Raw genomic sequence first — 13,780 nt, forward strand, 5'->3', positions numbered from 1 at the left:
ACTATTGGTAAACTGAAGTACTTACAAGGGTGATGACAGGAAGAAGAGTATTTATTTAGAAAGGAGAGAGAAATGATATATGAAGTACAGGCAAATGCAGATGAGGAGACAGTCGAGACCAAGTATCATATCAATTAGGTTCTCAGCAAGGTAGTATCAGGGTAATTTTTTTTAAGAGCAAGAAAGAAAAGTAAAACTTAAAAACAGTTCCTTGAGATATGGAAATAATGAGGTAATGACATTCACATTGGCCTGAACCTTATAAGCTTAGTGTGGGTCTAGCTCTCCCTTCCAACAGAGAAAGATTCATAAAAATGTGAAGAATATTTAAGAGTCACAAATATTTAAACATTAAAAAATTTCACCATAGAAATGTTTACAAATGTAAGATAATTTTTCTAAAGACTATTTAGGTTCCGCCTAATCATAAGAGTTAACAAAGGTGTGAGCAATTACTAAATGTACCTTTTAGTTGAATAACAAGTAAGAGAACAAACAATTGGCACTGGGGGATTTGCATATGATAAAAATAGAACACTTCTGAAGAGTTGATACATTACTGAAGTGAGCCATCGGGAAAGGCTGTGGAGTGGACTTCAATCAAACTCTTTAAAAAATATATATATAAATCCTGATCCATCTTAAATGATGTCAGCTCTATGCCTCTAATTCTTTAGATCATTTTCCTTGTCTTCTGATTCTGCTCTATTTTTATTTAGAGAAAGCTGTCTATCTTAGGTTGATGCCGAGGACTGGGTGGGAGGATTTTAAAATTAGGAGACCTTAAAATCACACCTGGCTCATTACCTCACGTCTTGACCAATTATTTGCAATTAAATTCAAAACTAGATGCTTAGTATTTTTAAAGTTGTATCAGATATATTACCGGGCTTTAAAAAAAATGCCGAGAATTTTAAATGGTTCTGCTTCAAGACTCGACAATTCAGAAGCCTTTATAATGATCAGTAATATTTTATGTGTAGGACCTAATTCTCACAGAATCCCTATGAAGTGTGAATGTCATTTTCTACATTTTACAAATGGCAATATAGGAACAGAGAAAGCAAGCAACTTGACAAAAATCACCCAGCAAGTAAGTGGCAAATCCAGAATTTGAACCTTAGAGTACAGAACACAACTTCTAACTGTTTGGAAACCATCACTAAAACTTGGACGATTTTCTCCCCTTTATACACTTGGAAAGTACCAACACCGTTTTTGCAAATAACAAAAATCGGGGTGAAATACTGATATAATCGCTATTATATGAGAGCAAAAGTGCAAAAACATCCCCTATACTTTGTCCTGATTGAAGGAAAAGTAATGAAATTTCTACCTTAAAATGCATATCCAATAGATATCCTTTTGTTATGAATCAACTTCATTAATTTAGGGGTTTCAAAATAATTAACCCCCTCTTTTTTGGTAAAATACCTGAAGGGAAAAATCTGTTATCAATTTTGCAACAAACAAACAAAAAAGAACTTTCTTATAGGTACATCTGCTTAGATACATACCTTTTTCCTTTAAAGTTGTTTTTTTTTTTAATTTTTTTAACATTTATTTATTTTTGAAAGAGAGAGAGGCAGAGAACAACACAGCACAAGCAGCTGAGGGGCAGAGAGAGAGTAAGACAAAGAATCAGAAGCAGGCTCCAGGCTCTGAGTTGTCAGCACACAGCCCAAAGCAGGGCTTGAATTCACAAACCGTGAGATCACGACCTGAGCTGAAGTTGGATGCTCAACCAACTGAGCCACCCAGGCGCCCCTAAAGTTTTTACATATTCAAGTGTGCCAAAGAAAAGAGCATAAACATGTTCACTATAACAACTAAATAATAATTTCATTAAATCAGATACATAAAAGAAATTTAACTCAACAGTGAAACATCTCATCCTGGATGACACATCATTCTTTACCTTGCTCCTCTCTCTCTGTCTCTAAGTTAATAAGACAAGTTTACTTCTGGAAAAGCTTTCCGAAAAAGGCGGCACTGGGTATGCCCATGTGTTTAATAATTTACCACTGCGTGAATGTGCTTACATACTCCCAAGCCACAGGGAATACAGTGGGCCCCAGACCATCAGAAAGAAGAAAATCTGCCCCCTCCAAGTTTCCACCATTGAAAGAGCAGCCAGAATGTACACTCTGTAAGTAGGCATATCCAAAAGGCCATTAAATCTAATTAATTTTAAATGTAAAAACTCTAAGCAGCACACATATGCCTAATTCCATGAATAAAAAACAGCACAATACAAACTTCATCTATCCTTTTGAAATTAAATGTAATCCTCAAGAAAAAAAAATGAAATTTTCCAAAGATTTTTAAAATTTTAATCCAAGGAATTCTTTCCTCTACCGAGAAGACAGAAACATTATGCTGTAAGGGGAAAATGCCAGAAGTCTACAACTTCTTCCAAACCCTTAAAAAGTGGTATAATGGCACTTTAAATATAACACATTTTGATCCAAAATCTTGTATAACCATTATGTTGTATGTATACAGAATACAAACATTTGTGTGTATCATGAATAACATTAGAAATGACATCATAATAATCAGCTATACTGCATCTTCATTTTTGTTTGCATTATATTTTCCAGCTGCTGGTTTCAGAAAATTACCACTGGAGTCCTTCTCTTCTTCACGCACAGCAGAGAGCAATTTGCAAAGTCATGCAAGGGTGAAAATGTGATTGAAATATAGGGATCTTTCTTAATGAAAAATGTTACTGCTTTAGAAATTATGGCTAAAACTATTTCAAAACCTCGCTTATATCTTTAAGTCCTATGACATAATAGTCTCCATTTATAAATATACCATCAATTGTAAATTACTTGGCACCAAATATAAAGAGTTTTTTTTTTAGTGAGTTCTTATGAACTGTATATATTTACATAAAATTATGTTGGTGTTTAGGAGTATTTTCATCATTTTTTTTCTTGAAATGATTAAATATCAGGATTTTTAAAATCAAATTAAATTTTCATTCATGAAAATGTTGCCAAAACCTTGAATCAAATAGGAGTATCCGTTGATATTTTCTAAACTTCTAAATATATATTGAGATTTAATCTACAATTTACAATATGACTAAATTAAAAATATTTCTTTATAGTATTACTGTTACTTGTTTAAATGTGTTAAAATTATTCCCAAATTGAATGTAGATACAGCATCAAGATTTTTGTTCAAAAGAAACCCAAAAAGGCAAGTAGAATGAAGTAATTCTTACGTGACTGTGGAGTGAGAAAAAAATGGAGATTTTAAGCAGAAGAAACACTGGTTTTTCTAGTTTACTTAACAGAAAGATAAAAATCTTCTTTAAATAATGTTTACTTAAACTCCCATGTAACCTCCATTCACACACACAAATATATATATGTATACGTATATATATATTTATTATATATACGTATACATGTATATACATACATACATACATGAGCTGAGATTGTAAGAGTTTTACAACCTAATTAAAATTTAAGAGGAAAAAAGTGAATTCCTGATAGTAGCAACAACCGGTTGAATTTTAAATTTTCTGTCCTACCTGGTCCATCCCAATCATCTGTCTCAACTCCAGGCTGGCCTGGCTTTTCTGACTGTGTGTCCCCATCTGATTCTGCTGTCTCCTGGACTCCTTCATCATCACCTGAAAATACCAACACAGAGAGAAAAGGGGAAATAGTTAAAGCTCTCTATTTGACATTCAGATCCGGTAAAGGGATGCCCTTAGACTATGTCTAAGCATATGTTGGTTACATATATTTGTCATTATGCAGAGAAAATGACCATGATTAATCATTTTGATACCTACTGTGGATTTACAGTAAAGAAAATCAGCATTAGTCATCAATACATGAATACATAAATAAAGTTAACTGCTATAAACAAAAACATTTCTGTAAAAAATTCAGTGTTATTAATATTTTATATAAGAATAAAATTAAAAAAGCAGTGTGTAATTACCACTTTTAATATGGAAAACCTTAACTCTTGTATTTCCAAATAATAATTTTTAAAGGCAAGATGCAGCAAAACAAAAACAAAGCAATTAACTGGCTTAGGGTAAGACATATTTAGGTTTGGGGCCGAATTTAGATTATTTTGAAGATTCCGTCCCCCCTCCCCCCCCCCCAGCTTTTAGCTTGCTAAAACCTATTTTTTAAATGGGTATAAAAAGGCCATAAATAATTAGCATATGAGATGAGCCAGTGACTCAAGTCTTCACAATGCAAGAAACTATAAAGCTATACTTGAGAAGTGAAGCGAGTTCACACAGTTTCATGTTTTCATTTCCATGTAAGAAAAAAAAATGTTTTTTTTTTTTAAGCGAGAGTATAGTTATGGCAAAGAACATATGTTAACAAGGCAAGTGCATATCAAGAGGTCTAATTTATAAGAACCTTCACTTTAAGTAATAAAGCAACTCCTTTATAGGAAAGTAATCCATGGTAACATGGTACACACAAAAATATTGCAAAATATACCTACTATAAATGGTAATAGGGATCAGAAAACCGAATAACAAGAAAATGCGATGGATGTCATACCAAATTTGTTCCAAAATGGATACCAAAAACATGGCAATTAAATGTTGAATCTAATAATGCTAAAAATTTTAAATTAAATTGCTTGCCCATCTAGGCTTTCTCTGAAGTATTTTCCACATAGTTGTCCAAATCTATAATAATACTTAAGTTTTTATATGATTATAACAAAAAATACATTGAATTCTTAACATCTTTACAAGTAACACAGAAATAACAAAATTTTCAGGAAGCCATTCTTATTGCAAAGACATTAATGTGATGTTGATGAGTTTTGAACGTTAAACTCCATAAATTTTGTATTTCATTTCCATATATAGCTTCACAAAATGAATCATTTTTAAAAAGCAGAATAAAGGTAGAGAGAATGCAGAAACCCAGTGACAAGTCTGTTGTCACCATTTCCATACACAGGATCATTGGCTCTGGTGGGTGACAAAGAATAAAAAAGATACCCCCACACCGCCAAACCCATGTTTGGAATTGAAGGATCTTTGAAAGTTGAGTTCTCTCTTCTTTTCAGGATGACTACAATGAATAGCAAGGGAATTATTTCCATAAAATAATAGATACTGAGCATTTACCATGTTTAAGGAACTGTAGTAGATATAAAGCAGGATATATATGGAAAAATACAATACTTTTTTGGAAGGAGCATAAAACCCATTTAAGAGAGTAAGTTCACAAATAATGAGAGTGCAAGACAAGGTCCAAGTGCCATAAGAAAGGTACAAAGACTCAGGAGTAAGATAAGACTTTTAATCTGTGCTCCTTTTTACAGCTCACATAGAAGAACATGGACACATCAACCAATTATCTTACAAGATCAGTGGAAGAGTTCTGCTCTCACTTCTCAGACGCAAAGAGGGATGGCTCTCAGCCTGCATAGACAAGTAGGCTGTACAGCCTTTTAATATTTTCAAATGCTGTGAACCCTGAACCAAGTGCCCCTGAGCCCAACCCTCCCTGCCCCAGCCCCTGTCTAGTGTGCCCCCTCCTCTCTCCCCTAATCCAGAGACTAGGGGTTTACGTCTATTCAGCAAGAGGTTTATGGCATCTGCTCTGATCGGTCAGAGCCCAAGTTGTACCAGTTGTTAAGTACTTTGAAAAGTATGCCCACATATATGTGAGTATTGAACTAAAGCTATGCAGGTAGCAGACTGGCATAACTGGACTCATTAAGTATTAGCTCTGGCAGAAAACCCTGATACTTTCTATGAGCTAGTTATTCTCGGCTTGCCCCTTCCTGATGGCCTCAATTGACTCTCTTCCCTCTATGTCCTACTTTGTACTTTGTGCCCCATGAGGCAGAATTCTGTGGACCCCATCACTGGGGCTGCTTTGTTCTCTTATTCCTGGGCGGGTTCAATCAATGGGAGGCACTTGCAAGATGAGAGGACAAGGGGGCAGGAAGAGAGAAGACAGGTACGTGTCCTCCAACCCCATCTTTTTTAGGGTCTCCAGTTGGGAGCAATGGCCGTGTTGTACGTGGGCACTCTTAAGCGGCTCATATGCTTCTCCCACACTCCCGCAGCACTATCACTTCCCATGACTCTTCAGATCAGGAGAGCTAACAGCTTCTCACTGTCGCCTGCCGTCGGTGCTCCCCATCTCTTGTTGGTTTGGTTTGCTTAACCGTCTCCATACCTTGTACACTGTCTCTTCACCAAACTCTCTTTAGCAAAACCCACTGGCCAAGTTATCAGTTTCCTTCTGGGACCCTTACTGAAGTACTCAATTTCTTCCGAACCTCCTTATGTAATTATGTTCATAGTTTTTTGTCCAGTCATGCGTAGTAAGCTTTCTTTAAACAGAGTCACTTATTGAGCACTGGGTGTTATATGTTAAGTAATGAATCACTAATTTCTACTCCTGAAACTAATTATTACATTATATGTTAACAAATTAGAATTTAAATAAAAACTTAAAAAAGCAGACTCACTTTTTATAACATACATATTTTTTTAATGAAAATTTTCTTATCACTGCTAGAAAAATCAGGATTAGATGCTCCTAATAGAAGGTAATAATGAACATAAATACAATAAAAATAAAGGTAACATTACTAACTTCTAGATATTGTGTTTATTTAGACTCTGAGTTTCTGGTCTCATTTCCCTGTGATAGAAAGGAAGAGTAACAAGTTATTTAAGTCACAGTAATATGAAGACGAAACATTTTCACTGATCCACAAAGAATACAAAAAGCTTGAAAACCTTCTCACCAAATGATTCAATGCTACTTAATACAATAATCCATGTAGCACCTTAATCTTCTGGTACCTCCAGGATACCAGACCCAATTGGGGGAAATATGACCTTTACAACACTTTATTTTTCATGAACACTGGAGCCCACGGACTGAGTGGAGGTTTAATTCAGGGGAATAACACAGGGGAATTTACAAAGGAAAATGTCTTCCCCAACAGTGAAGAGTAAAGAATGCAACCTATAACTTTAAACGGTGTCCATTTCTTCTAAGCACTTTTCTCATGTCTTATGAATCTTGAAACAAGGAAATCTGAGCAAGGTCGGGGGTGGGGGGAGGACTCTGAAGATGATCAGACCCAAATTAGAGAAATTTACTGATTACAAACTCGATGCACAGATAGGGTAACTTATGTATGATCTTAGAGCCACTATATTTATTTCTGCATCAGTCACCCCTCCCAAACCTTCACATGCTGGACCAATTAAGTGTTTCCCAGTCATCACAGGGGTGACTGATGGAAGCAGCTTTTAGTAGATACCCTTTCCTCAACAAGTAAGAAGCAGGATTATAGGGGAGCATGAAGAGGCATCATAAAGGCCACCACAAACAGCAGTTTATACAAGGTTAGGAATTAAATTTGAGTCTTCTAACTGCCTGTCTAGCATTCTTTCCAAAATATCCTTTCTTGCCTCTCCTATACTCCACCCCCACCAGTTGAGTAGAGAACCATGCATACCTGGAATAGCTGAATAATCCCAGAGCAAGACATACCCAAGCAAACATGGGACATGCTGTTAAAAATTACATATCCAAAAAAAAAAAAAAAATTACATATCCAAGGGCTCAGATAGTAGAATTCTGGGTAGAACCATTTGGATGAATTAAGTTCTATATGCAGATATTAACTATATCATCTTGATGGCCACACAAATGAGTAAATCTTTCTGAATTTTGCTATTAAGTTTAAATTGTTGGAAACTCGTGATGCCATGCAAAATTTACTCAATTGTGAACATTTATAGTGCATATTTCTGAAGATACAATGAGATATATACTTCCCCTTAAGGACCATATAATCTAGTAAAGGAGTCAGGTAATATGCATAAGAGAAGTAACCACTGATAAAAAACCATAATCAGGGTAGTCCATGAATAATTCCAAATGAAAACATGTAAGATACAGAAATTCAGAGACCAGAAGCGTAAAATGACATTGACCAATGGAGAACCTAGTATAATTAATTCTGGAGTTCTTCACATTGAAGTCAATGAAATATTTAAGTAGGGGGTTGATATGATCATGTGACACAAATACAGTAACCAACATATATTTATTGAGTTTCCATGAACATGTTTTTTTTTTCTCAGACATCTGGTCTTTGGGTCCCCCCTTACTTGTTCTATAACCACAATCTGACTCATGTCTCAGACATTCTTGCCCAAAAACTTTTGTGAGACTATAGTTAAGTCTATTTTGAAATATTTTATTAGGTAAATTACATATTTGGAAGGAAAAATAATGAGAAGTATAGTGGGAAAAAGGGATGTTTCAAAGACTATATTGTGGAGGAATCACAATAATCATGAAAGTCAGAAGTTAAAAGAATTCCCCTGAATCTGTAAATGTTTATCTTTATTGAAGAGAGATGAAATAAACCATTCTTTATTAATATATTAAAATAAATTTGGAGTCCCAGGCACTGTGCTGAGCACTAAGAATATAAAACAAAGATGGTTCCACTTCTCATATAACTTCAGACTAGGACAGAGACAAATCAATAATTGCAATCTTGTGTGGCAAATGCTTTAGTGAGAGCAGTCCAAGACGTGACAGGAGCACACAGGCATGACACCTAACCCAGACTTGGTGCAGTAGAAGGTTCCTGGAGGAAAGAGCCAATAACATTTCTGAAATTCTGGAGGCGTTATCTTACATAAAACTGAATTCTGTAGGTTTCATACCCTGAGGCTCCATAACTGAAAACCATTTCTCAGATTAAAAATGAAAGTCATCTCCCCAAAGAATTCCATATAGACAACATTACAGTAATTAAGTTGCTGTGCAGGAAAAATGGTGGTGAAACTGACCACATTTCAATGATGTGAGAGTAGAATCCATACAAAGTTTTAAGATGCTAAGAGGAATAATTTGAGAACTGCTATTACAGTATGATGGTTGAATGCATGAAGTCATTTCGTTCATTCAGTATAGGCTAAATTTACCCAGGATCATTCTCATCTAATATCTTGGGAAAAAAATAGCAGGATGACTACAAATCTCAGCAGACCTTGATGCACACAGAAATTTGGTAAATCACTCAAAATGAAAAAAATATAATTTAGCCTATTAGAGGCTTGATTGAACTAGTAATTTCATATAATAAAATACTTTCATTAAATGTCACTTAACTGCCAGATTGGAACTATTGAGCTTAGATTTCAACTTGCACCAACATCTGGAGCAATACTCAGTATTGATAATCCTGATTCATGGAACAATTTGCTCTAATTTGTTTCATTATGCAGCACATATAATTAGAACTACTGAAAATAAATATTGCAGAGTATTTAGTTAAGGAAACACTGTAAAGATAGTTGATTGTATACAATTAACAGCTCAAAAGAAATTACATTTTGCAACTGTTTTAAGCTATTTTAAAACTGGGTAAATGTGCGATATATATCACATTAAGAAAAATAAACTCAGGACAGGAGAATAGTTTAAAGCCCTTGATCAGTTATTTAATCATGTTTCTTAAAGAAAAAAAATGTGAGAAAGGAAAAGATGACCAAAAACATAAGACTGTCATATGAAGTGACACACATGGGTGCAGAAAACAAAAGGGGCTGGAATTAAATTTTTATTCATCTCCGTATCTGCACATAAAGATGAATAAAGGCAGAGAACAGGTCTGCACACTTGGGTTCTATATTAAACCTAAACATGGCTAACATTTCTTGACCACCCCTCAGCACTAGTTAAATGTTTTGTGAACATCACATCAGCCCTGCCATGCAATGTTATCCCTGTATTTCAGAAGAGTAAGCCAAGAGGCAGATATGTGAGATGCCCAGGCATAGTGCTAGCAAGTGGAACATCCAAGAACTGACCCCAAGTCACTCTGACTCCAGCGACCATACTCCAAACCTATTAGGATATTACAGTGAATCTCTATTGATGATCAAGCAACAAAGATAGCTGCTTCTCCTCTCCATATATAATAGGACTTGTTCCTTCACTATGCTTACATATTAAAATGAAAGATTTAATGGATATAATATTTAGAAGCATTATTTTTCTGAAGGTATACTGTTGGACTTGGAACTCAGTAAAATCAACTACACATAGATGCTTAATCAATTACCATTACTCGCTGACGAGTTATAAAATTAGATCTTGGTTTCATTCTTTTTACCCTAACCTACTGCAGTATCATTACATTTGCTAATTAATTGCCTTCAGCACATTATTTCTATTTAATAACTAAAATATGTCACATTTGTCAACTTTTAGACCCTTCATCTTCCGAGTTTATCTCAGGAAACTAACTCTCATTTTTATGGTAATGTTTTTATCTAATTCGTTTTTAATCTTTTTACTAATGAAAAATGAAATGATTAAAAAACAATTTAATCGAATATGAAATCTCTGAATTACTTTTAAGAAAACACTATTTTTTTCCCTTCACAATAGGGACTTGCTTCTTTCCCTTTCAATATATTTATTCTCATGGAAAATTTATACACAGAACTTTATTTTGATACTAACCCAACCCCAGCTTCTTTGTGATTTGAATGGAAATGACTTTATTGACCATTGTTTTTTATTTACTTCTATTTTTGATTCTTATATGTTTGAAATCAGTACTCTAAGTAGCTTATGAAAAATGGCATGAATAATTAATAGCCACGAGAATAATGACAAGTTTGTTAAGATACTGCTTCAAAAGCTTTGTTGGTAGGAAAAGGACAAGAAGACAGAAAAGGATGCTAGGAAGAGAACTGCAGAAAGAGCTAGGAATGCATTTGACATCCATTCATTTACTTGCTACATTCTTTATTCACATACTTTTAAATAGAAATTTCAGTGTCTTTTTAGCAAAGCACAAACACATTTAATGGAGTAACCACTATATATATATATCCAGAGACCAATTCATAAAAAGATGAAACAGAATAAATGTCAAGCGGTAACAAAATCTGTAATATTTCTAAAATTATGGCTATGGAGTTAATGGTTTTCCATTGCAAGATTAAACTCTTTTGTTGCTCTTTTAAAAGATATCATACATATTTTGTGGGCCCTTCCATTTTCCTTAGTCTAGTTTTCAGAATCAATGAGAGCCCTATAGGGGGAAATTGAAGGTGTTATTGAGCAATATAATACACAGCACAAATGACTCGGGGAAATGCACCAGAATATAGTCTTTCGAACACATGAAACAGAATCTTCAAATTCCATATTAGGTATTGTTGGCAAGGTGGTCAAAGCAGCAGCTCTCCTTGCTAGGCAAAAATAATTTCAAAAGCATAAACACCCTTTCACCCAAAGTTAGACATTCCTGTATAAATTAAAGATTTGCCACATACTGAGAAAGCCACTTTTTCAGCACAAATAGCAGCAGTGTTTGCCAGCAGTCATACAAGAAAACAGCCCTCCTCAACCCTGCTCCTTTAATCCATGTAGTTCCTATCAATATTAACCTCTTATAGAAATTCTTGTACAATAAAACTATTGAACTTTCTTGACTAAGAGTGTTACTGTAGCTGTTAGTCATCCCTATAATGTATTTCGCAATCAGCTAAATCATCAAAGTATTTTTTAACAATGAACAGTTCAGAAGTGACAGATCTACTTTCTTGTTCACACTGCTTATCAGAGAATAGATATCACATATGTTTTCCAGGTGCTTCCTATAGTTAGGATACCTTCACAGAAGCCGCTCATGAAAGATAAGGTCATAAAAGAGATGAAAAATGTGTGAGCTTCATACACTTATGGTTTTATCATCAGACAAGATAGCTTTGGTTAAAGGACTGTAACAGTCAAAAACAGAAAACTACAGCTTTGTATTGAAGGGCGAGGACATTTAAGTTTACGATTCAGTTCTGGTTTGCTTTGCCTAATAGCCTCACGATATTGTTGGGCTTAAAACAACTGTTTGGTTATAGATTCATCAAACAAAAGCATCATGTTAAATTAACACTGGATTGTCAAAATTATAGATATGGTTATGTCGCCAGATACAAAAATAAAAATGTACAATTATTATCCCTTTTTGCCAATACCTAAGAAGATACCTAAACATTTCAACCATTTGATAAGAAAAGGTCCATTATTCTATGGACCTCTATAATGGTGTCTGACTTAAGTCTCCCTTAGATGTGCTATAAGTGTATAAGAAAATGTAGTGTTTTGCCATATTCTGGATAGTTATATTCAGTAGACAGTTATTTTTAAAAATGCATGAGATCTCCTTAATATGTCACTGTTTTGGCAATAACCTTTTCTCATATTCCAGAACATGAGCAATTAAACACGTCAATAGAATAGAGTCCACATTTATCTGATTATGAATTTTCTTCACTGGATTTCTGGATTTCAGACAATTGTGGATGACAGTGGTGACAGCCGTCCAGAGCTAAGTCTGCTACCTGGAGAAGAAACTCCTCTCTACAGTTAACGGGAGACCACCATAATTTGTGGCATTCTATCACAGCCAGTAAGAGGAAATTATTCAACATACTGATGTTTATGGTAGCTATATTACATAAAAGTCACAGTGTTAATAACTCAGGAATAAAGGACAGTGATTTATAAATTATTTCTACAGTCTTAAACACTTACCCCACATTTGAATATCATCTCCCATGTGAAAAGAGCTTTTCACAAAGTTTAAGTTCACTAAAGATCTGGTGCATAAGGGAAATATCCACATGTGATAAAATAAGGCAAATTCTCAGCAGTATATCATTCAAAAATTTCTGCTTCTTATTACTTTTCTCTATGGACACTTGACAAAAATCAATATGTAAGCCAAGTGTGGGAGAATAAAAAAAAAAAAACCTACTTTAAAAAGATTTTTCTAAAATGTGTATCTCAAAGCTTGTATTTAACTATTTTTCCTTATTGTCTCTTCCCTTTCTCCCTCCCTACCCCACCCCTGCCCCCCCAAAAAACCCTCACTGAACTATTATATTCCATTCAGAAAAGGAGCACGTGGGTGCTGAAGCGTCCGACTTCAGCTCAGGCCATGATCTCACGGTTCATGGGTTCGAGCCCCATGTCGGGCTGTGCTGACAGCTCAGAGCCTGGAGCCTGCTTCGGATTCTGTGTCTCCCTCTCTGTCCACTCCTCCCCCGTTCATGCTCTGTCTCTCAAAAATAAACATTAAAAAATTTTTTTTTAAATAAAAAGACAAAGAAGAGGATCCTACACAGTTAAGGCACTTCTTGCTCCAAAGAAGAAAGTAACGCCTGATAATCTGTAAGTGAGGATACTCTCAACTGTAATTTATCTTTTACAGATCTGTTGTTGCATTATCAAGAAACCGTCATCCCTTCAGTCTGCTGGCTTCGGTCGTCAAGATTCAAACCCAGCATTCATTTTAGGAAACCGTCACCATCAACAACAACACAAAGTAAAGCCAAATCTCACAGTCTCTGAAATGGTCTCTTTAACAAGCCAGCCCGATCTACACAGAAAGACCAAGCCAGTTTAAGATGATGTCTGAACACTGCTTTCTGTAGAACCTCATTGTTTATTCCTTCCTCTTTAACAAAATGATTTTTCCAAAGAGGCCTCATAATCCATTTAAGAATATGATTCATAAGCAATTACTCATTACCATAGTGTTCCATTACTACAATATAATTTACTAATTACAAACAGACTTTATTCAAGCCACACATACAAAGTGCTAAAGGCCAGCGGAGAATGAATATTCTGGGACAGCAACCAACAGCTTCCGTCTGTATCTGAAGGCCCTTTATCCAACACTAGTTCAGATACCTAATGAC

General features: G+C 35.0%; 1 protein-coding gene across 2 annotated transcripts in view; it reads right to left on the reverse strand.

The window, feature by feature from the left end:
• The window catches only part of ZFPM2 (zinc finger protein, FOG family member 2), a 473,986-nt gene that overhangs the window by 349,083 nt on the left and 111,123 nt on the right, over nucleotides 1-13,780 (reverse strand). For both annotated transcript variants that reach the window (XM_045453925.1, XM_045453926.1), the window contains one exon: nucleotides 3,551-3,652. In XM_045453925.1, the coding sequence (XP_045309881.1) occupies nucleotides 3,551-3,652 (102 nt within the window). The remainder of the gene's footprint in view (nucleotides 1-3,550; nucleotides 3,653-13,780) is intronic.

This window comes from Leopardus geoffroyi, chromosome C3 (assembly GCF_018350155.1).
Source record: "Leopardus geoffroyi isolate Oge1 chromosome C3, O.geoffroyi_Oge1_pat1.0, whole genome shotgun sequence".
NCBI lineage: Eukaryota > Metazoa > Chordata > Mammalia > Carnivora > Felidae > Leopardus > Leopardus geoffroyi.